The sequence below is a fragment of the Gopherus flavomarginatus genome, chromosome 25 (genome assembly GCF_025201925.1).
Source record: "Gopherus flavomarginatus isolate rGopFla2 chromosome 25, rGopFla2.mat.asm, whole genome shotgun sequence".
NCBI lineage: Eukaryota > Metazoa > Chordata > Testudines > Testudinidae > Gopherus > Gopherus flavomarginatus.
In genome coordinates this window covers 9,362,460-9,386,049 of record NC_066641.1, presented here as the reverse complement: position 1 = coordinate 9,386,049, position 23,590 = coordinate 9,362,460, and the positions used below count along the sequence as shown (strand labels likewise).

At 48.0% G+C, this 23,590-nt stretch overlaps 3 protein-coding genes across 7 annotated transcripts in view; 1 reads left to right on the top strand and 2 right to left on the bottom strand.

Annotated features, from left to right (window-relative positions):
- The window catches only part of GNGT2 (G protein subunit gamma transducin 2), a 28,941-nt gene extending 26,367 nt beyond the window's left edge, over window positions 1-2,574 (bottom strand). Inside the window, exon 1 of the mRNA XM_050935213.1 lies at window positions 2,459-2,574. The gene's annotated coding sequence lies outside the window, so the exon portion shown is untranslated. The remainder of the gene's footprint in view (window positions 1-2,458) is intronic.
- The window catches only part of ABI3 (ABI family member 3), a 48,799-nt gene extending 41,000 nt beyond the window's left edge, over window positions 1-7,799 (top strand). Inside the window, exons 8-11 of the mRNA XM_050935214.1 lie at window positions 140-235; window positions 3,635-3,834; window positions 5,232-5,363; window positions 6,088-7,799. Of these exons, the coding sequence (XP_050791171.1) occupies window positions 140-235; window positions 3,635-3,834; window positions 5,232-5,363; window positions 6,088-6,254 (595 nt within the window). The 3' untranslated portion in view covers window positions 6,255-7,799. The remainder of the gene's footprint in view (window positions 1-139; window positions 236-3,634; window positions 3,835-5,231; window positions 5,364-6,087) is intronic.
- Window positions 7,800-9,106: 1,307 nt separating this feature from the next.
- Window positions 9,107-22,105, bottom strand: PHOSPHO1 (phosphoethanolamine/phosphocholine phosphatase 1). 5 transcript variants are annotated; one of them, XM_050935207.1, is made up of 5 exons: window positions 18,277-18,761; window positions 17,164-17,932; window positions 14,194-14,300; window positions 13,532-13,645; window positions 9,107-12,401 (listed from the first exon to the last, which is right to left on the bottom strand). In XM_050935207.1, the coding sequence occupies exons 4-5, from the start codon at window positions 13,574-13,576 to the stop codon at window positions 11,640-11,642; spliced, it is 807 nt and encodes a 268-aa protein (XP_050791164.1). In that variant the 5' UTR covers window positions 13,577-13,645; window positions 14,194-14,300; window positions 17,164-17,932; window positions 18,277-18,761; the 3' UTR covers window positions 9,107-11,639. The 5 variants fall into 5 exon arrangements, with proteins under 5 accessions (XP_050791164.1, XP_050791166.1, XP_050791163.1 ...); XM_050935209.1 differs by having other exon boundaries at window positions 17,830-17,932; XM_050935206.1 differs by lacking the exons at window positions 17,164-17,932; window positions 18,277-18,761 and adding an exon at window positions 21,944-22,105 and having other exon boundaries at window positions 14,194-14,297.
- Between the last annotated feature and the right edge of the window lie 1,485 nt (window positions 22,106-23,590).

Here is a 23,590-nt window from a genome sequence, read left to right as displayed (position 1 = left end):
CACCGCAGCTCTGGCATTGATACTTCCAGGGCAAACTCAGAATAAAAACGCCTTGCATTCAGCAGAGAAAGGGCAATGAGTTTCTTCCCCAAGACGAACTGGAGGTCTGATTGTGTATTTGTGTCTGTCCTGCCTGCAGGAAAAACCCTCGTATCCCAGAGCCCATTCAACTGCCTGTGGTTCCAGAAGGCAAACTCTCAGCAGCGTCCTCTACATCATCTTTAACATCCCTCAGGTAGCTTGCCCAAACTCCCAGAGCTCATTAGCCGTCCTGGCCGAGGGTTGGGAGACTTGAGGGGAACGTGGGGCTGAGTGAACCTCCTGGCAACATTGAGGAAAGATTTGTTTCCCTCTCTAGTTTAAAACCGTGTCTGTCTCATAGACTCTGAGGCCAGAAGGGACCATTGGGATCTGACCTCTTGTGTAGCACAGGTGATAGTGTGACACTGACAGACCCCAGTCGTCTGTGGGCAGTATCGAACCTGGGGCCTCTGAAGCTAAATACATGAGCCTCTTCTCCATGAGCTAAAAACCACATGCCCTTTAGCTAAGGCTGTAGCAGACTCAGTCTCTTAAGTGATCTCGGTGCCACTAGACGGGACACAGCACCACACCCAGGTGTGTGAGTTACAATAGCACTTCCCCAAAATCATTCTTAGAGCAGATCTGTTAGAAAAACATTCCATCTTCATTTAAAAAGGGTCAGGGATGGAGAATCCACCACACTCCTTGGTAAATTGCTCCACCGGTTAATTATACTCACCGTTAAAGATGTATGCCTTATTTCTGGTCTGAATTCGTCCCGTTTCAAATTCCATTAATTGCATCATGTAATAACTTGTTCTGCTAGATTGAGGAGCCCATTATTAAATATTTGTTCCCCTTGTAGGAACTTCTAGAGTGTAACCAAGTCACCCCTTAATCACTGCTCAAGGAAGTTTCGTTTAGAAGATGGGGGTTTCCGGTTATAGGTCAAGCACTGTGAATTGGGGACAGGAGAACTCACCCATACACAAAAGCTTGATTAAACAGATGGGAACCATGTGTATGGTCTATATTGGAGCGAGTGACTTTTTTTTTTTTTTTTTTAAATTCCTCCAAAAAATTTTCACTTGAAATTTTTTGACAACTTATTTCAGGGTTTGGGGTTTTTTTTTCCAGCAAGAAACATTTTGAAACTAAAACTTTCATTTTTTTTTCTATTCACAATTTCAATTTTTGAAAACCAAAACATTTCAGGGTTTTCAGTTTTGGGGTGGGGGGGTTTCCTCTCATTTCTCTTTTTTTTCCTTTCTTTTTCTACCAGAAAAAAGTAAAATGGAAAAAGGAGAAAGAGAGAAAAAAACACAAACCAAATATTCCACACTCCAGAAATTGAAAACCTAATTTTTGTTTTGTTTTCAAAAACGAAAGTGAAGAGTCATTCAAAATGAAACAAACATTTTTCTTTTTGTTTTGAATTTTTTTAATTAAAAATGTTGTTTAAAACCAAACTCTTTATGTAAAACATTTAGATGTTGTCACTAAAACTATTTTTCAGTGGAAAAACATTTTGATCAAAATATCTCACCCAACCTTAATCCATCTAGTGAGGCAGAATAGTCATCTACTTAGTCCCTAGTATGGGTGTGTTTTCCATTTGAGTAAGCAGCAAAGAATCCTGTGGCACCTTATAGACTAACAGACGTTTTGGAGCATGAGCTTTCGTGTGTTTTGGGGCACTCTGGTCCCCCTGAAAAACCTTCCCTGGGGACCCCAAGACCCAAATCCCTTGAGTCTCACAACAAAGGGAAATAATCCTTTTTCCCTTCCCCCCTCCAGGTGCTCCTGGAGAGATACACAGACACAAGCTCTGTGAATCCAAACAGAGTGACTCCCCCTCTCCGTTCCCAGTCCTGGAAACAAAAGCTCTTTCCTCTTCACCCAGAGGGAATGCAAAATCAGGCTAGCAAATCCAACACACACAGATCTCCCCTGATTCCATTTGAGTGTTTCTCTGTCTCCTCTGCTCCCGTTCCATTCAGCTTCTCAGCTGATATTTTTCCCATTGGCCTGGGACAAAATGAGTGGAGCTGGTTGGAAATTGGGGTTTTTTTGCCCTTGTTGAAAAATGTATTTTGCTTGAGAAGTGCTCCTGCAGTGCCGCATAGGAGCTGTAGTTCAGGTGCTTTGTGCGCCCATTCTCCCCTGGGGGCCAGGCACCCTGTTTGTACTATCACCCACCCAGGAGAAAAATGGTGCTATTTACTGGGAATTTAGTCCAACTGTACTTTGGATCTGGAATGCATCGAATCACGTCAGCAGGTAATATGACCATTGGAGGATCCCAAAGTGCTTTAATAAAGATCGGCACAGAGTCACTTGCCTAAAGTCACACAGTGCCTGGTGATCGTGAAAACTACGCCCAGGGTCTCCTGCCATCCTCTCTACGCCCCTTGCCCCAGCAATGCTGCCTTACCTGCAGATGTAGCTAATCCAGTTGGCAGGCAGAATCACACAAGTACAGGCAGGTGTGCTTCTTTCTGATGCAATGGGAGGAGGTTTCAGACCTATTGCAGCTACTATTGTGGTCACTTTGGCAGGCTCTTAACTGGGTGCAGGCGCCTTTACAGAGAGGCTGGCAGGAAATGAGCCAGATTTTCAGTATAACCCGGTAGCACAGAGAGGCTAGACTACTCTTTAGCTCAGGGGTGGGTAAACTTTTTGGCCCAAGGGCCACATCCATGTATGGAAATTGTATGGTGGGCCATGCATGCTTATGAAATTGGGGGTTGCAGCGTGGGAGGGGGCTTCAGGCTGGAGCAGGGAGGTGGGTGAGGGCTTGGGCTGGGGGTGCGGTCAGAAATGAGGAGTTCAGAGTGTGGGAGGGGGCTCCAGGCTGGAGCAGGGGGTTGAGGTCGGGGGGGTGAGGTGAGGGCTCTAGCTGGGGGTGCAGGTTCTGGGGTGGGGCTGGGGATGAAGGGTTTGGGGTGCATGAGGGTGCTCCGGGCTGGGACTGAGGGGTTTGAAGGGCAGGAGGAGAATCAGCCCCTGGGGTGCGGGAGGAGGTCAGGGGTGCAGGCTCCGGGCAGCACTTACCTCAAGCAGCTCCCGGAAGCAGGGGCATGTCCCCCCTCCAGCTCCTGCATGGAAATAAAACAAGGAAGCTCTGCGGCTGTCCCATCTGCAGGTGCTGCCCCTGCAGCTCCTGGAAGCAGTGGCACATCCCTCCTCTGGCTCCTACGCAGAGGCACAGCGCCGGCCAGGCAGCTCTGCACACTGCCCTATCGGCAGGCGCTGCCCCTTCAGCTCCCATTGGCCACAGTTCCCAGCCAATGGGAGCTGCGGGGGTGGCGCTTGGGGCAGGGGCAGCGTGTGGAGCCCCCTGGCTGCCCCTTCGCGTAGGAGCTGGCGGGGGGACATGCTGCTGCTTCCTGGAGCTGCATGGAGCCACGGCACACGCAGAGCAGGGCAAGCCCCCGACCCCCACCTGGCTGGAGGTTGAGGGCCGGATTAAAACATCTGATGGACTGGATGTGGCCTGAAGGCCATAGTTTGCTCGCTCCCTGCTTTAGCTCGACTGCTGGCATTCACTCCTTGAGTATGGTTACAGATGACTCCATGTCACTCTCTCTCTTATTTATACCCACAACAATTTCAGTGGAGCAGCTGGCAACGTCAATGCCAAGGTGCCTGTCGCACAACCTGTGCCGCCTTCAGTGCCTATCCCGGTGCCTCCTCCATTGGACATAGATACAATGCTTCCCCCTCCCCCTCCTGTAGACATGCCTGAACTGCCACCCATCGGTTTTGAGATGCCGCTCCCAGATGTCCCTCCACCATTCTCCATGCCAGGTAGGACACAGCTTATCCTCAGGTCCAGTGCTCCCTGTCAGATAGCTACTAGTGTGGCATCCCTATGCTGAGCCGTGCTGGGACCTTTGCACCATCAGTGGCCAAGCGTAGCACTGGGGTGTTACAGGCGGAACTGGTTGAAAGAGGATAGAAAACAATTTTTTGGGGAAAAAAATGAAATATGGAAGTTTTTCCATTTTGCATCAAAGCTGGTTTTTCAATTAATTTTTTTCCACAAGTGTCTGAAAAATTGTGAATTTTTGGAACATAATGGTTTCCCCAGGCTGCCCTCTTCTTGCCACTGCGTGCAATGAAATGAGTGATCTCTAGGTTTTATTATCATTGGGACTCTGTAACCTTTTCCAAAGTTGGGGCTGTATTTGAAAGTGACAGCCTGGCACAAGGAGCAAATGAACCCCTGAAACTATGCACCGTAACTTTTCAAAATGGTCCAGCTTTTCCACGTAAAAGTGGCAGAGTTTGAGTTTCATTTTTCTTTTGGCCATGCAATAACCTTCCCCCAGCTGAGGAAGTTCTGTAAAAGTTGAGTGGCAAAATACAGAAGGAAAAAAAAAGAAGTGGGAGAAAATAGAATAAAATCAAAATAGACACCACTTCTTGTATTCAGTAAGACTCTGAACATTCTTTTTTTGTTTTGTTTTATTTTAAAAAGTTTTTTTGGTTTGGAAAAATCCCACACCATTATTTGTTGAACAGAAATTTTGCCCAAATCTCTGGACTCAGCTGTTGCCCCCAGGACCTCTGCAAATCTCCACTTACAGGGTGAAATTGTCGGCTGTATAAGGTGCATGCACCACTTAACATAGCAGGCTTAAGTGTAACCTATGTAGCACCTAGGCCATCTGGCTCGCTCTCTATAGGGTCAATCTAAGGTGCCACAAGGACTCCTCATTCTTTTTGCTGATACAGACTAACAACGCTCCACTCTGAAGTTATTCTATGGAGGAAAAACAGATATTCCCTGAAAGAGGCTTCCCTAACTGACCTGTCTGCTTCAGTTGCAGGGTGGCCAGCCCTAAGAGTTGTACTTTTTTCTAAATCATGAATCAGGTCCCCACAAGTTGATAAGCTTAAAAATGATCAGATTTGAAAATGAATCCTGTTTGGGTTCATTCTGATTTCTAGCGTTGGAGGCTGAAGTGGCCCTGCTGTCACACTGTCCTCCACCGCCCACAAATCACTCTCTTTTAAATGAAAGCTGAGTTTCCTAGTTAAGACGATGCCAGGTGTGTGTGTGTGTGGGGGGGGGGGCGGCTTCCAGACAGCTACCGAGTACCAGGACAGATGAGATAAAAATCACCACGGCTAGCAACGCTTGGCCTGTTTTGCAATTAGGACTTCATCCCCCTAGTAATTCTTTAGGGATTTTTCCCCAGGTTCCGACTTCCTGGAGCCCCCACCTCCACCTCCTCCAAGCTTGACAGAGTTTGAAGATTTTGCCCCTCCTCCTCCTCCCCCCCTGGGTACAGAGGAACCTGCGTGGGCGCCAGACAGCTACTTGGAGAAAGGTATCTTGTCCCCCCCAATCCTTCTCCCTGCTTCGTTTGGTTGCAGCAGTGGGTGGGCAAAGCTTTCTTAATGGGAGGGGGGCTCCAGCTGACCACTGGGTCTCATTTATTGATTAGATTCCTTGGACGCTGACAGCCTGGTGGCGTGTTACATTGTACCCTGCAACCTAGCTCATCGCTTGTAAAGGGATCAAAGGACTAATACCCCTCTGCCCTCCCTCTCCCTAAGCTGAAGAGTTGGGGTCAGTCAGGGAGCCATCACCTGATGGATAGAGGGGGCAGCATGGTTCTGTAGGTAGGGCTGGGGCTTATGTGACCTTTCCAGCTCTGCTACTGTCCTGCTGAGTGTGGACTTGGAGAAACCACCCCCCATAACTTCCGTTTCCCCATCTGTAAGGGGGATCTGTGCACACAAAATGCTGTATTGGGGCTAATGATTTGTAGTTCTGGAGCCTGTCTCTGGCACTGCAGAGTGGAGCATCGCTCTCCTTTCACAGCTTCCCCCCAGATCAGCTTTGGGTCAGGAAACCCCAGTGTGGAGAAAGTCCTGATTTAAGCCGACCTGCTCCCACCCTCTCTCTCTCTCCCCCAGCACCTTTCGACTGAGATGGAGCTGGGCCAGTCCTTTCTGACTGGGTGCAGGTTTAGAGCCCCCACTCATGTATTTTCACAATGAGCCTGGCTCCATTTCCTTCCCATGCTGAGCTCCTCTTTCCCCTTCCAGTGGTGACCCTCTACCCCTACACTCAGCGAAAGGAGAATGAGCTCTCGTTCCCGGAAGGGGCCGTCATTTACATGACCCGGAAGCACTCGGATGGTTGGTGTGAAGGTGTGACCAGTGAGGCAGAGGGGTTCTTCCCAGGCAACTATGTGGAACCTTTCTGCTGTTGACCCCCGCTTGGATGCAGGAGATGATGCCACTGAGGACCAGCAGAAGTTTTCCTCCTTCACTATTCCCCAGCCTTGGGGTTAATGGAGCCCATTCTCTCTGCCAAACCAGTGAGGCCACCTCCATCCCCCTAGCTCTGGCCACAGAATTTATCACTGTTTACAATCCAGATTGATCAGATCCTAGATCCCCCATGCCCCCTCCTGGGCTAAGGCACAGACAGGCCCAAGTCCCTGGCAGAAAGCACCAGGGAAAGGTAGCTCTCTGAACCCAAGACTTATCAGGAGCAGCTTTGGAAGCCCAGAAAAGTGCCCTGGTTTGGCACTGCTCCTTTCAGGTCAAATCTTAGGCCCTCAGAGCTCCGTGGGAGTTTTGCCATTGTTTACCACTGGGGACCAGGATTGAAGCCTTTAGCATGGAATCCCGTTGCCTAAGGCTTTGATTATTCTCGGCTCTTTTATTTCCGTCCCCTAAACATGCACCATGATCAGAGGATCCTCTTCAAGGTTCCCCAGGGAGCCTGCAGCCAGTCCCTCTCACCCACCAGACTGAATGCAGCTGAGCAGCAGAATGCTGTTGACTAGCTGGGAAGGGAGGCAGAAGTAGGCATGTGGAGGGCTCTGAGATTCCCAATGCTCAGGGCTGCTCCAAGCCTTCCTGACTCCTGCAGTAGTTTAGAAGGTGCTTAGCAGACTCCAGTGGGTCTAGCACAGCCTTTTCCCCACTGCCTGGGACCGTGCTGCCCAAGCCCAGAAGTAGCAATGGGCAAGAGATCAAATCCCAGCTCCGACAGAGTCATCTGGTGACCTGGAGCAAGTCGAGGTTCTCTATTTGGAAACCAGGCACAGTGCTTCCCTGCCTTGCAGGGCTGCAGTGGAGAGCCATCAGCACAAAGTGTGATGGCAGAACGGCCGTGCCTCAGCAGGCAGAAGCCTAGACAGGCAGAGACATGAGAAATGGAGAATTAACTGGGGAAGGTGGTTGAAAGATAAGAGGATGTTTTGCAAGGAGCTTTGACAATGAGACTAAGTTGTACAAACCAGAGCCAGTGGATCCAGGCTCAGATGCACAGGAATAGCCCACTTGTTTCCTGCTGTGTAACGATACAGAGCCACGTAGCACCCTATCACGTTGCTGCTTGAGGTATTATGAGCCTCGTCCGCAAAATGCAAATGTCAGCAGAGCTGCAGCTTCTGCTTTGCCTCTTTTGATTCTTTATTAAAAATGGCAGCTGATTGCCTTGATGTGTGGAGTGAGTGAAAGGCAGCTCTGTCTTTAGGCCCCACCCAGGGCCTTGCCCCATGGAATTTTTGTGGGCAATCTGGGTGCGCTGAATCCACCATGGGGACCTGCCTCGCTGATGTCTCGCGGCACATTGGAAGTAGAAAGGGAGGCTCATTGGACCTGGACCCCTCTAATGTCAGGTGCTGCTGAGAGCATTAGTGAGCAGGTCCTCTGCTGCGTGCCATTGCACATGCCTCTCTGCATCCCAGCTCCCTCACTGCTTAGATAAAAGTGCCCAATTTTAATAAAGTTTTAAAAGCTTGTGTCTCCCCTGGCTGTAGTGGATGGGTGGAAACGTCAGTTGCAGGCTCGCCTCTGCTGAAACATCCCCGCAACGTGCCTGGAAATGAGGGAGTTAACGTACCTGCAATACCCTTTGTATTTTTGAAGGCGAGGTTTCCAAAGTGGACATAGTGGATCAGTGGTGGTTTATGGTGCTGGTTCTCCATCTTGTTGCCAGCTGCTAAATTGCAGACAAAAATAATGATCTTTGGGCTCTTTAAAGCCTCCTCAGAGAGCAGCTGGGTGTTGAGGGATGGGAATTAATCATACACCTGCCAGCTGGGTGTGGGAATGGCAAAGGAATCTTCCAAACAGCTGGCTGTATTATTTGCTGCCATAGGCATGCTCTGTAGACCTACTCAGTCACAGAAATTGACATTTGTCTGGCAGCTTGGGTAGGTAAGTGGTGAAGGGAAACATGAGGGAAAGGATAAGCTCTGGAGTCTCCTTTGCCTAAGAGCAGTCAACAGGAAAACTCTCCCAGAATCAACAGGTGACCAACAGTTACATCATCAGGATAATGTGCAATGTTTGCTTTTGACCTAGTTGTAGCAGCTTGGGGCCCCGCTCAGAGACACCTCCGCCCTGTTTGAAGTCAAGTGGTTACAGGACTGAGGCCCTTGCTAACACCTGGGTGGGTGTGGGGTAGCATTTGAATGAACAACAACATTGCGAGGAGTCAGACTCCACAGGAAAAGCCAGCGGCTGAAGAAAGTGGATTAAAGCTTCAAACTACCATGTTTATATCTAATGGTCCCAGTGCTAAAACACACCTACCCTTCCATTCATGAGCGTATCTGCCTCTGCACCTGCTAATTAAACCCATTTTACAGAGGGATCTAATTAATAAGCCAAAGTCCCAGTGAGCCAGGAACAGATCTCATCAGAGGCCCTGCTGCCTTTTCCTGGACCACAGCAGGTCAGTCAACATACTCCTGGTGAAGTCTGGTAGTTAAGACACATGACAATTGCTTAGCCTGAACTGGTGTTTGTGGGTCCAGCATCCAGTGCCCAAGGGGGGGGACACTAGATACCACAAGAACTCTTCCTAAGCTAGTACTCCGGTTTCTGGCACCAGGAAACCTTGTTTGCTCCCCTACAGAACAAACCACACACACACACCAGCCTACCTTCCTTCTACTGCCTCTTGGGCAGTAGCCCATCAAAGACGAGTGGCAGGGGCTGGAGACTGCACAAATGTCTTCTCCAAGTACCACCCCCGCTGCTTTCCACAGCCCCAGGGAAAAGCTGAGAAAGTGAAGTCACAAACCTGTATCGCCCAGGCATGTGCATATAGAGATATATATTAATATATTTATGATCGTTAGAGGCAGGTGGGGTGTTCATTTAAATGTCCACATCAAAATACATGTGCAGCAAATTTCAGACAAATGTTTCATACCTGCTGTTGATATTTACTAGATAACGTTCGATTTTTTTTTTTTTTAATTCCATGGCTTTAAGTTCCACACGATTGTTAGGAGGAAGAACAAACAAACAAACTGCGAAGAGGAGAGCAAGCTGCTGCGGCTTTGGTTAGTTCTATACGGGGCAGAGTTTGGGTCAGGGCTATATGCTTTGGAGTAGACAGGCTGCAGTTTGTCCCAGTCGAAGCCACCCTCGTGGGCAGTTAATGCTGCGGCTGCCAAGTGCAATCACAGGGGGTAGTTAATAGGGTGGTTGCCCAGGGAGAGAATACCGATGAGGAGAGTGGAAAGAGGCTTTGATTCTCTAGCAGTCTGGCCCCCAGGGGGTGCTAAGCACCACAGCTCCCCTTGCAAACAGTGGGAGTTTCAGCACCTCGCAGGATCAGGCCAAGGAAGTGGCTCCACCCTAATATAACCACCATGCTGTGATCTGACTGGTGATTTGTCTATGGCACAAGGAAAGCTCGGCTTATTCTGCTACTTGCTACTCCAAGTGCACCAGAAGCAGCCCGTAGCTCGGGGGAATAGCTCTCCTGGGCGCTGTCCACCAGGCCTCTCACACTTGCCTGTGGGGGCTGCTTCAAAGCACAGCTGCAGCAGCGCAGTTCAGACAGGGCAGTCGTTGTTAGGCTGGGTTTTAAACCAGTTCAGTAAACAGGCTTTGGGATCAAATATGGACACGGGTTAGTGAGCACAGCTGATGAGTAACTCATCACTCAGCTGAGGAGTAGGAGCTTCTGCTTTGGAAATCAGCTGTGTCCAAAAGCATTTGAGGGGAGGTGCTCACTTTCATGCTTAAAATAACAAGAGAGAAAGATGTGTGTTTAAAGGTACTGTGGAGAAATTTCTGCCCTGGTCAATGATCAAAAATGATCATTGAAATGAAAGCAGAATAGAGGCAATGTGTAAGGACTTGGCCGTGACATCAGGACCCCCAGGAATGGTGATCCAAATTAGCTAACAGTGCAAGTTAAAAGTAGATTAGTTAAACTGCATACAGGGCTGGCTCCAGGCACCAGCGCAGCAAGCAGGTGCTTGGGGCGGCCAGTGGAAAGGGGCAGTAGGTCCCTCAGTCCCTCTTGGAGGGAAGGACCTGCCGCCGAAGAATAAGAACGAAGCAGCAGCAGTAGAGCTGCCGCCAAAGTGCCGCTGATTGCGGCTTTTTTTTTTTTTCCCCTCACCACTTGGGGCAGCAAAAACACTGGAGCTGGCCCTGACTGCATAAAACCCGTGTGGACACTCTGATTCAGAATTAAGGTGGCCTTACTTCATTTCAATTTAATTCACTTTTGAATTAAAATACACCAAATTAAGGCCACTTCAGTTCAGAATGAGAGTGTCCACGCAGGGATTTAATGCAGTTTAATTGTTCCACTTTACTTTCCTGAGTGTGCTTATGCAAACAAGCCTCAGAAATTCAGATTCAGTGGAGTGTTTTAAATGCAAACTAGTTAAATTTTGGTGGGGGACAGGGCTTTCTAGTTACATGTCACACACTGCCTCCTCCATCTCATTATTCCACGGCCCTTTCCCACTGTGATCTGCTCAGAGGGGACAGGGCTGGGGAACTGGAGCCTTGGGGGAGGGGAGATTTTCAAAGGACAGTGATGTGCCTAAGTCCCATTGGTACCTGTGGAAAATCTCACTCTTGCTTGCTTAGAAATGTGCTTCAGTGAATCACTTGTAACGGAAACCTAAATCAACAGTGTCCTCCTAACCCCACACCTGAATGTGGTGCCACACCCATGTTTTCTTGATGTAGCAAGGGTTTATGGGACGAGGGTTTATGGGAAGGGTGGCTCTATGAATGGAAGCTGCCCCTGATTAGGCTTCCACCCGTCTCCTGGACAGAGGCGAGCCCTGTTAGGAATTCTCAGGAGGCCAATTTCAAGTCACCTGATGGGGTATGGAGGAAGAGGGGTCATGCAGGGGGTGATGACGTAGGTGGACCCCAGCTGCTGTGATCAAGTCACAGATTCGGAGACCTGCCTTGGGGCTAACGGGAGTATGGACACTCCATAGCCCCATGAGAGCTAGTTTGTTTTTGTTTCTTTAAAAAAATAAAAGAATCACTTGATTCAAGGTGAAGGTAAAAATAAACATATGTGACTAACACCCACTCTCCTGAACAGGTGTGCAAACTGCATAGAAAAGACCTTGTCTCAAGATCGGGAGGAGGGGGGAGAAAAGGGGACCCAGAGAATGTGCTTTTTAAAAGAAAAAAAGTAGGGGGCGGGGGAAGAAATCCAGAAGTTCAAAGAGTCCAACTCTGCAAAGCTAGAAATGGAGTCAGATCAGCCACTGGGTATGGAGATGCACCTGAACTTCTCACTTTCCTGCCGTGCCCCCAAGCTGCCTCAAGGGCAGCAGGAGTCTCTTCCTACCCATCAGTCTTCAGCATTTCTTCTTGAGAAGCTCCTGCAGATAGCAGCAAACTTCTACAGCTGAGTCCCAGGGCACTACGGTGGCCTGGAAGGCTCTGGGTTGCTTTTTCTCCATCTCCTGGGTCATCTGGTGCATGGGGTAGCCCCTCCGCGGGAAAGCAATATCTGTCGAAGTCAAAGCCACGGAAGGGCAGAAGTCATTAGCCCCATCCCCGATGTAGAAAATGCTCTCAAATTCTGCCCCCTCCTGGGCCCGCTCTGTCAGGTACTCAGTGAGGATTTTGCGTTTACACATGTTTGCGGGGCACTCAGGGCACTTGTGAGTGTGATAGGGCCCCAAGGTGAGGTAGCCCCTCTTATCAAACCCAGAGGGGTTGCTAAAGATTTTGCGGAAGAGGGAGTAGACACCGGCGGCTCTCAAAGTGCACTCGATGCCAAACATGTTGGCGTCAGAGAGGAGGATGATCTCAAACTGGTCTTGGTTCTTGGAGAGGAACTGGAAGAGCTCTGGCATTCCAGGAGACAGTGGGATGTTCTCATAGATGGTTTTGTAGTTAAGCATCTTGACCCCTTGGTCTCCCAGGTACTCGAAGATGCGCTGCATGTACTCGTTATAGAAGCCATCCCGGAAGGTCTGGCGGATGTGCTCTGGAAGTGCCTGGCCCGGAGCGGCCCTGATGACCGAGTCATCACTGTTCTCGTTGATGATCGTCTCATCAAAGTCAAAGGCTAGGAGGTATTTTGGAGGCTTGGGGGCAGCCATGCTGACACCCTGTGAGTTGAACCAATGAGACACGTCAGTTACTCAAGACGGGGGAGGGCTTTTTACCCCAGACACCCTGGTGGAGGTAATGGAATCAATCTGACCTGGGTAGCAGAGCTATCAAAGTAACGCTATTTAGGTAAATCAAGGCTGTCTCTCCCTTTCTTCATATATTTTTCTATCCTAGCTGGGGACCTAATCTGTTTCTTGTATATCTTAACCCTGACCTGAAGAGGCTTCCGCACCCTGTAAAGAGATCATTTTGTCACTCTTAATCCTGGACTTTCCTACCCTCGAGACAAGCACTGTGCCAAGCTGCATAATGGACTCATGCTCACAAGAAGATCTAGTTAACCTTAGGGCGACACTTTGACTCTGCAAAACTGCAACTGGGGCATCTGTGTTTATCTGGCTCTCAATAAGTCCCACTCAATGTGCTGGGTTTACATGCAAAAAGTATGCGGGGACGTTGCCCCTTAGAGCTGCCAGATTTGCAGACTCACCCTGGCCTCTGGAAAGCCAAGTTAGACTCTCAGGCATCGCCCTGCCACCGAGAGAGAGATTCTGCAGGTTGAATTCTGCTACTCACATGCAACTTCCATCACCTTCAAATTCTGGGTCTGATTCACCACCGAGTCATTCCAATGACACCAGACATGGGCAGTAGTGAATCAGTGGTGAACCCAGGTGCAGCCCCCAGTGCCTCAAAAAAGGGGGGCCCAAGCGTAACGGAGAATGGCGTCTAGCCCTGCCATTTGAATGTAGCAAATAGAATTTTGCTGTGGCACACGAGACAGGACAGGACAGAAGGCAGCTCAATGTCCCAGAGCCACATTGCCTCTGCAGGGCTACGCTTAGGCACCGATTCCACAGGTGGCAGAACTGCGCTTACTTGGGACCCCTTGACTTAAAACAGGACTCTGCAGGGGTGTGAGACTCTGACCACGCGGAGAGAGACGTGCAGGCTCGGGGCCTTATTTCTGTCACCAGAAGCCAGCAGCTGTGACTCTGAAAATGCACAGGGCGCAGATCAGCTGAGTCAGCTCTGCAGCCAGGATTGCACACCTATGACAAGGGGGCCGCAGAGGGAGGAGGAGACAGCCCTGTGCCAAGAGATCAAAATGGAGAATTGCACTAACCTTAAAAAGGCATCGCAGCCCAACACCTTCGAAGCACCCGTTCATTTTAAGGACATCACTCGCCAAACACTGCTGCTGCTACAGTCTAAGGCTCCCTTTGTGCTGGTCACATCACTGCAAACCACAAGAGTAATTTCGTTAACAACCATTTGTTGGCTCCCTTGCACTTTAGGGTACTGTGTCAAAAGTCACAACAGAGGAAATAATCTTCCCTCCCTGTCCCAGAGGGAGCATGCTGGCCTTTCAAGCCCTGCTATGAACCCAGGAATGCATGACCTCTAGCGCCAGGAACTACAAAAGTTACTGTGCAGGCGAAGGGCTGAGTGGGCAGGGAGAGATTGTTTAATGCAGCCAATCCCTCTTAACCCCTTCAGATGCTAAGGGCTTGTCTATAGTGCCTGGCATAGCTACTCCAGAATAGCTTTCCCAGGTGGGGGGACACTTCCAGAATAAAAGTGACTTGATTCTGGAATAATTACTGTGCTCACAAGATAAAGTCACCTGTATTCTGGAAGAGTGGATCCACATGAGCTATTCCAGAATAGCTATTGTAGAACAGTTATTCTGGAAGAGCTATGCTGGTCAGTTTCCCCAGGTAGACAAGCCCCTTAAGCTAAGTGAAAATCTAGGGGAGCATAAAATGCACTAGGATGGGCACTTACTCTTCTTGGGTTCTGCTGACCCCTTGTGGCCAGTAACTGTAAAAACCCAGCTCTATAAACAGTCAAACCTGCTGGTGATTTTCCGCTGTGCTGAGCACCTGCAGCTCCTATTGGAGTCAAACGCATAAATGGGTGCTCAGTGCTTCTGCGAAATCAGACAGCTGTTTAGCCAAGGGACTATTCTGGGGGAAGTGGGAAATTTGTAGCTCAGGTATTCTGATTTAATGGGGAGTGAGACTTCAATCAAATTTTGTCAGCATCCTGATACAATTTTTTTTTTTTTTGCCTCAAGATCATTTCTTTTAAGTTTGTTTTGTTCTAAATCCAGTTTCAGAGACTATTTTGGCCAGAAATTGTACTAGAACGAGTTTTTGCCCTGAATCCTTGTGTTGAACTAATTGCTGCTACTAGAATAAACAACACAAGTTATTTGAACACATCAAGGGATGGTATTTTTTTTAAGTTTAAAGGGACATGGACAACTACATTGAAATTTTGTTAAAATGAGCTTTCACGGAATCTAGAAACCAAAGTCGTCTTTTCACTTTTAAAAAGATATCCATTGAAAACATGGCAAACATTCCTGCACCGTTTGAAACCCAAATATTGCTGCACTAAGAATTTGAAAATGAAACGGACTATAAACAAAAGTGAAACTGACCTCATTGATTTTCATTGTCCAAGTAAAGAGAAATGCGAAAAGTAAACAGCACAAACATGAAAAAAGTAATCTGGATTTTTAAAAATTCTTTAGTTCCTAATAATGATTTAATACTACTAGTGGGTAGAAGAAGTGAGGAAATGTTTGTTTACATCTGATTAAGTTGACAGTGTCCCTTTAAAATAGCATCTATGCATGTCCAGCAGCTACAGGCAATACTCTTTTATAGCAGCTTTCCACTCACAAAATTCTAGTCAGGGTGAGACTCTGGAGAGCCAGGGCCAAGAATTTAATGGTGGGGAAATAATTTCAGTCTAAGCCGTATGCGGGCATTAAAATATCAGCGTGAAAGCAACAATGAAAGGAGGGATGTTAATATGTCTCCATAGAAAAGCATTACTAGTTAAGCTACACCTAAGGGAAAATGGGTCAATCCACACAGATATGGGAAGCAAACTTGCATTTTGAAAAGCTCTGCAGGGGCCCAATATTTCTTTGTTTATTCACATGGGTAAGATCAGACCCTCAGATTCTTTAAGCTAAGCATGTCAGATTACACAAGGACATTTAAAGTCAAGAAAAAAATTAAAGAAGCAGGGTTTTTTTTTAAGTCACACTTTGGTGCCTTTCACCAGAGGATCTCAAAGCACCATGCACACAATTGCCTCCTTTGAGTTAAGTGTTGTTACACAGCAGAAAAATCCTGGCTCAGCAATAAGTGAAAAAACAGTTGAGTCAGTTAAATTCTATTCTTCATCCCATCCGAGGTCAATAGTTCTGAGGTCTGCAACAGTGTGACCCAAGGAGATCACACATCATGATTGTCTGCTTGCCCACAGAGGAATTCTTGGAAAGGTGGTTGCTACTCAGGAGATCAAATTTTCCTCTTGGACTTCCAACTTTATCTTTCCCTTAAATGTGTTGTTTCCAGTGGAAGAACTTTTGGAATTTGTGGCCATAATGGGGAAAATTCTAGCTACTTCTGATGAAGGCTGCACCATCAAAAAATATGTAACAATACACATATCAACCTCATGTCCATCATGGTAAAACCGTGCTCTGGGTTATTAAACCTTGATACTCACTGCAGTGTCACCCCTCCCCCTACCATTTTTACAGGGGGCAAGTGAGTCATTGAAGTTTCCAAAGTGCCGAAAGGGGTCAAGTGTCCAAATTCCATTGAGTTTCAGGGAGATTGGATGCCTAAGAGAGGCAAGCATCTTTCAAAATCCCAGCCTAAGTGACTTGACCAGGGCCATATAGGCAGGCAGTGGCACACCCAAGAACAAATCTCCTGGAGAAGTCCTGGCTCTCAGTTCTCCTCTGTAACCAATAGCCCACACTCCCTCACCCCACAGCTTCATCAGAGAAGCTAGACTAATAGTACATATTCCTAGCAGGATGTGTCAAGGTGCAGGGTTAGCATCATGTGGGAACAAAACAGACACAATATGGGGCAGGGGAAAGGGATGGCAGCACCTGAAAATGCTGTAGAAAATGGTGATGGCAGGTTGTACCTGTGCAGTTAACTTGGACATTTGGTGCCATACAGTCCTTTTTGTAAACAGTAACACATTCAATTTCCCCTCCAAGCATTAGCAAGGAGACGTCTGTCCGTCCCCTGCCCCTGTCCAGCCCCCTTTCAGAAATCCTCTGTAGTGTGATTAACAGAACCCAGTGTGGGTCTTTTTGGGCAGGGAGAGGGAAGGCAAAGGAATACAATCTAATCCCTTAAAATTAGAGGCAGTATTGCCTAATGGATAGAGCACTGGACTGAAACCTGAGTTCTATCCTTGGCTTAGCTGCTGGCCTACGGGATGACATTGAGCCTCAGTTTCCCCATCTGTACGATACTTCTCCTCCTCCTCTGTGAAATCTTCCAATGAAAAGTGTGAATTTTTATTATTAACCCAGACGTTGTGAACATCTTGCCATTCTCATATTGCTAGATGGGCTAGGTCCTGGCTAGCCAGGGAGGGAGGAGAATGGTATGGAACAGGGTGTTCACGTTATGGAAGGTTGGAGAACCACTGACTCAGCCAGTTTAGCAATGAATTAAGATCACGTCTGGTGAAATCCATGTCAAAAGCTGGCTCAGTCTGTGAGCAGGAAAGGAGACCAGAGGAGACAAAACAAGTGTTTAACAGGAATCTCTCTTCTCTGTCCTGAGTTACCCCATCTAGTAAAGCAATGAGCATGTGTAATGTCCGGTGGGTGAATCAGCAATGCCACATGTACAAAGCATGCAAACGAGTCATTGGTTTTGGATTTGCTAGGGGTTAACCACAGAGAGAGAGAGACACACACACACAGACACACAGAGCTGTCCACAACCATCATCTTCCTTCACAGCGGACTCAGGGCTTGAACCAAAGGTTAGTCTTCCTCCTTGCGCTCCAGCTCTGCCTTTTCGAAGCCAGATGTTGGTTTGGCTGGAATCAAACAGGCATATGAAGCACCAGCTGCTCACACTTATTGGTCACACACAATAATGCTGTGGTCAGTGTTAAAACAGAAGGGAAAGGAAGGCCTCTGAATTCACAGCCAGCACACTACTTAGTTTTTTAGGCTGGCATTTCATAAGGACCCTGCTATGTACTGGCACTGAAAATTTTATCAAAAGGTTCTCAAGTGGGTATTACCCCTGTAAGGAAATTGAGGCACAGAGAGATGAAGTAACTTGTCTAAGGACAAGCAAATGTCAGTGGCAAAGCTGGGGACAGAAGCCAGGTCTCCAGACCTCCTGATCCTGTACACAAGCCATTATACCACATTGTCCCCAGTTTTGCTGGACAACAACTTTGGGCTCCTCCCGAAGGCAGGCTGGGATTGATGTTAAAGAACTTGTGGGTTTTCAAAACTTTTAGCAACTATTGTCAACTTTCCCTCAAGAACTTTCTGCTTCGTGGCTGTGCCAAGCGTGGAGCCTTGGACAACACTCTCGCCAGAACTATTTATACAGTGCAGTGACTCACCTAAGGACTGCTTCCTGGGTGGGTGTTCTTCCACCTTCTGTAAAAAAAGTAGTCCCTCCAAAATAAAATAAAAGTGGCCGTACTTTCTAACATTATTCAAAGCCTGAATGTTGAAACAGAAAATAGAACAGACGTGTGCTTATTAATGGCATGAAATACTGTTTTTTGGAAAAGGTTTAAAACAAATTAACTTTGGGGCAAAGCTCATGGTGCAAAGTGGGGCAGACATGGAAGGGTCAGAAGAAATCTGTCTCATGGAGAGAAACTGGTCATTGGGGCAGGGGGCAGATGGAGCTTCTCCCCATGATCCCTCACCTTCCCCCACCCCCGAGTGAAGAAAGGAACATACCTCCAAGGCTTCCTATAGGATCCTCCTGTATTGATTTTGGGGAGGGGAAGGAAAAAGGGGTGGGGTGGGGAAGAGAAAGGACCAGCAATACTCCTCACCTTGACTATATCAATTGTAGTGCATTCTGGGGAAGTTCTGTACGTTCCTGTCATTCTTGTTAACCGAGGGCCTAATCCTGTAAAGGGGCAGACGTGTGAACCATGGGAGTCGTAGGAGCAGTCCCTTACCCACATAAACCTTTACAGGATTGAGCCCTAAACTAATAGAAATCACATGAAGTCGAGCCTGCATAGGACTTCCGCACGTGCCTACATCTTTGTGGGATCAGCTATTTTTTTCCCCAAGAGTCTAGAATCACTGAACTTTGGAATCATCTCAGGCCATATACATTTCCCAAGAAAGAAAAAATAAGTAAATAAATAAATATACAGAGCATTAAACGTAAGTGCAATTGTTTTCTGGGACTCAGCCACACTGTCCTTGTACTATCTAGTCTCAGCGGGCTTTGATTGAATCATGTAATTAAAGAAAGATTCTAAGACTAAACAAAACTCTGTTTCTCCTGAATGCTTGAAACAATGAGGGACCTGAAAACTCCCCCCATTGGTGCCAACAGGAATTTTTTGGCTGCCCCAGGAATTCAGGGATGAGGCTCTTGAAGATTAAGCCTGCTCTCAAGTCTTGCTCTTTCTCTGCCCATCCTGGGTGTGGCCCAGCGCCAGACAGGGATGAAATTAGAGAGACAAGCCTCACACTTGGTAAGGCAGCTCCCATCTTTTCATGTATTTATACCTGCTCCTGTATCTTCCATTCCATGCAGCTGATGAAGTGGGTTCTAGCCCATGAAAGCTTGTGCCCAAATAAATTTGTTAGCCTCTAAGGTGCCACAGGGACTCCTCCTCCTTTTTGCTTATACAGACTAACACGACTACCACTCTGAAAGGTGGGGGAGGTGATATCTTGTATTGGACCAACTTCTGTTGGTGAGAGATAAGGTTTGGAGCTTACACAGAGCTCTTCTTCAGATCTGGGAAGAAATGTTATTTGAGTGCTTTCAGAATTTAGGAAGAGGTGGGATGGGGGTGAGGGAAGTTAAAAATTCCCTTCTGCTTTCCCCCATGTGTCTCAGGAGCTCTCTCAAAAAGATGGTTCAACCCATTTTCTCTTCCTGGTTTTGACAGTATTACCCTACAAAGTACCGTTCTGTGGTTCTAGGGTCACATTTTAAAAAGGTATTTAGATCCCCAGCTCCCACTGAAATCAATCATCTGATTCATTCCAAACTAGTCATCAATCTGTCCTCACACCTACTTCCTCAGATATCCCCCACAAAATCAAAATTGAAACAGAGAGAGGCAGAAGACTACTTATTATTGCCCCAAATGCAGGCAACAGAAAAACCATAGGTCCTTCTCAGCCAATTGTCAATGACACTAATATTTCCACAGGCTAGAGGACGCCAGAGGTGATCCTAGAGCCTGTTTGCCTGACTGGATACTGTTGCTTTTCAATGTATGGGTCACAAGCACAGAGGCTTAGGAACAAGATTTTCAAAAAATAGGAGCCTAGAAGTAGGTACCTAACAAGGGAATTAGGGTTGGATTTTCAAAGGTGTCTATGTGACTTCAGAGCACAAGTCACACTGAAAGGCAACACACGCCTTGTGCTCTTAAGATGCCTCAGTGCTTTTGCAAATCCCACCCATAGAAGGCTGAGTAACTAGTCTAATTTTGAAAATTGCCAACATCCACCAGCTTAACTTCATCAGGGGCTGTTGGATGTTCAGCACTTTGGTAACATTTTCAAAAGAATCTAAGTAACCCAATATCACTGGGTCTTGGGTGCTTTTGAAAATTTTACCCTAGATTGCTTATTTAGGAGCCTACATAAAGAATTCAGAACCTAAGATTATTAGGCTTCTCTTTTTGAAAATCTTGGACCAAATGATTATAGTTCATTTTACTTTGGCTCTTTACCATGACCCAAGCTATCTGGGAACTGAATTCCCACCTGCCCAGGTGAACCACACACACACACACACCCCTACCTACCTGGATAGTTTATGACACTGCCAGGGGATTAAACAGATTTGTGGAAAGCTCTGGGTCAATGCAGGTTATTAGGACTACATTTTAAAGATGCCCCACAGAAAATTAACCACCAAAAAATTTTATTAAGCTTAGTGGCTTTTGCAACAAATATCCAGGCAGTGTGCTTGATTTAGTAATACATCTAAAAGTGCCTGTTTCTCCGGTTGCAATACTTTGGTGGCTTGTGCTAGATGCCTCACAGGGAAATGGAGGCATATGTCAAGTTGGCTCAATTCTGAGTGGCATGTTGCTTGCCCCTCAGAGGCGGCAGTATCTGTAAGGCTACTTTAAAACATGAATTTTCCAATTTGTAATATGTAGCAAAGTTATCGCCTTACTTTTTAATTTTGACATTGTGAGTTTTCTTTTGGTGCTTCATTTTTAGGGGGTGGATTTTAATTTACAGCGGATTTGGTTTAGTAGGGAGCTTCTAAATGTAGCGTTCACCGTTGATCTCTCTTTTAAATATTCAGTACAGTTTGAACTATCTGTTCCACACACACACAAAATCTGGGCAGATGGCAGCTGCTTTGTGGGAGCCCCACAGAAATGCCTGACCCAGAAAAACCTGGAGAAGAACAAACAAGAGGGAGGGGGAAGGGAAGCAGGGAGTTAAATAAATAAAACTTTGTATAGCGAAGTCTGTATTTGTATTATACACTCCATAATCCAGTGGGACGACCTGCTAGGGAAAGGGGATCGCCTAGGAGCTATATTTAAGGTGTCTGGCCGGAACAGAGTATTTTTTGGACACATCTCAGTCCAATGTTGTTCTTGTCCTCTCCCTACCCTGGGCCGAGGGATTAATAGGCGTAGTTTGGCAGTACAGTGTTACTCACCTGAGACAGAGGCCAATGGGAAGAGGCAAAGAAAGCAAAGGAGACCAGGGTCAGGAGTCAGAAAGGGTATTTTGGAGTGCATGTGTGTGCAGGGGTGAGGTAGTGGGGTAGATAGGGATTTGGAATGGTGGGTGAAAAGATATAAAAGGTACCAGGAGAGGTGGACAGTGATATTAGGGAATGGAGCAGGAATGGGATACTAGGGACATCAGAGAAGTCCAAACCAGGGGCTGAGCCAGAGGGGATGTCAGAACCCTGTACTCCTGATTGTGTACAATGAATTCAGGATTTGCAGCCCCTCCCCACAGAGTACTAGGGTGCTTCCTGGATTGGGACCTGGTTCATCAGCATATGACACCTGCTAAACGCTTTCCTCCAATACCAACTACTGGATCATTGTTTCTGGATCCCCACCCTCCATCCTGGTATCGGTCCAACTCACAACCTGTTGCTCCTAGACACCCATACCCCTTCTGGTACCAGTGCCAACTCTTCCCTTGCCCCATCTCCACCCGCCAAAAATCAAAAACACCTTCTGTTACTAGTGCTACCTCCAGGTCCTCTGCTTCTGGATACTCCTCACCCCACCAGTAACATCTATGGTACCGATACCACCTCTTGGTCCATTCCGCCCCCCCTTGCCCACGGAGCACCCACTGTTTCCATTAATCTCTCTTGGCCCAGTGTCCTTCTAGTACCAATACCACGTCTTTGGCACATTGTCCATGGTCCCTGTGGAACCAGTGGCACTGATACCAGTACCATCCTCACCCAGCTCCTTGCCCGTGGCCCTTTCTGACCTCTCTGGCACTGGTACCAGCTGCCAGGATGCAGACTCACAGTTGATCCTCTGGGGCTCCTTCTCTGAAGGGACGTCTCCAGGATCCCCGTCTGGGGCTGGCCCGGTTCGACCCAGTTCTGGGGTGTTGCCGGGAGGCTTCAGCTGTTAATTGCAAAATTTTCTCTTCTGCCCAACCGGCTTGGAGGTCTTGGCCCGGTCGGGGTGGATCAACGGGAAACCCAGTGCCTGACCTCCCACTAGGATAGGGCGGCGCGGCTCGGCTCGGCCCGGCCCGGCCCGGCCCGGATCTCCGGGCTCCAGCGGTCCCGCGACCTCGGTCCCTTTAAAGAGACGGAAACTGAGCCCAGCGCTGCTACAGGGGACAACTGCAGTCCCCGCACGTCACAAACGGGCCAGCCAATGGCAGCTGCGCCGGCGCAGATCAAAGGGGACGGGGAGACCGCAGCGGAGCGAGAGCATCCAAGCGCCCCCCCTCGCCCCCAGTCCGCGTCTCTGCAGCTCGGGCCCCCCCTGCACCATCCACCCCTCCGTGCGCGCATGCAAACAGCCGGCCACGACTGCCTGCGAGCGGGCAGCGCTGCAAACAGGATCCACTCACGCCCGCGAGCACGGGTGGGTCGGTGCGCCGCGCTGCAGGAGGCACAGAGGCCTGAGGCACAGGGCCCCCCCAAGTACCTGCCCGCACGTGACGGGGCTGGGAGCCCTCACAAAAGGCTGCTAAACTATCTGGCCATTTTGCCCGGGTTCTGCAGTCCCCCCGTCCTCGCCCCAGGCTTAATTCTTTCTGAATGGGAGCCCAGTAAATTTACGAGCAGTGGGGGAACCGTAGGGGGGAGGTTGTCCTTGAACCTGTCCCTGCTGCACCGCTGAAAAGGTCTCGAAACATCGGGCTTGTAGGCAGGCACGTTTCCCGGCTGTTCCTAGATAGGACACAGCAGGCAAGGCTGCCCACGTAGCCCAGGAAGAGCTGTCTAGAAAATACTAACAAAGAAAAAAATAAACAAGCCTGAACCCAGAGACGGCAGGAAGCGAAGAAAACGACCTCAGCCTTTTTAACTAGCGTGGGAGGTGACGTGAACTGGGAAAAGGGAAGAGGCCAAAGTGGGTAAGAAATTCATTTACTTGGAACTCCTCTGCCATCAGAAACACAGCTGTGAATCTTGGGAGGGTAGCGCACTAGCGAGACATTGGTACTGGGAGCGCCTCGAGCATCCCATCTATTTCTGTAAGCTTTAGATCTTTGAACTCCTTTATATCCAGTCAAAACCCTACAACATGGCCCCCTACAGGCCAGCCAGAGACGAATGACAGAAGTCACTGTGCTTCACTGGAGGTATTTCTTCCCCACCATTCCTCTCTCTTTTTTTGGTTCAATTTTAACTTAAAACGCCCAGTGAAAAAAATTGGAGACCACGGGGACACAAACACTCTCTTTGGCTAAACAAGTTGCCCACAACTAGGCAATGGTCTGGTATTAATGGCTAATTTTAGATCTCAGCTTGCCCCAGAACAGGGGATTACAGAGTACTCTTCCAAATCAGTCTCATACAACTGAAGACACATTAAACAAGTTTGTCCACACCCTAAAATATTGTCAACAATGGTTTAGGAGGTGCCCTAAGCATCATCTTTGGTTTTGCAGGACTTTCTAATTTGTACCATGGGCTTCAAGGATAAAAGA

Excerpts from the sequence above, each read along its gene's own strand:
- PHOSPHO1 (XM_050935206.1), bottom strand. The coding sequence starts at position 13,576 with ATGAACGGGTGCTTCGAAGGTGTTGGGCTGCGATGCCTTTTTAAG. Across the intron at positions 12,402-13,531 it reads GGCTGCGATGCCTTTTTAAG|GGTGTCAGCATGGCTGCCCC; the intron begins GTTAGTGCAATT and ends TTCAACTCACAG.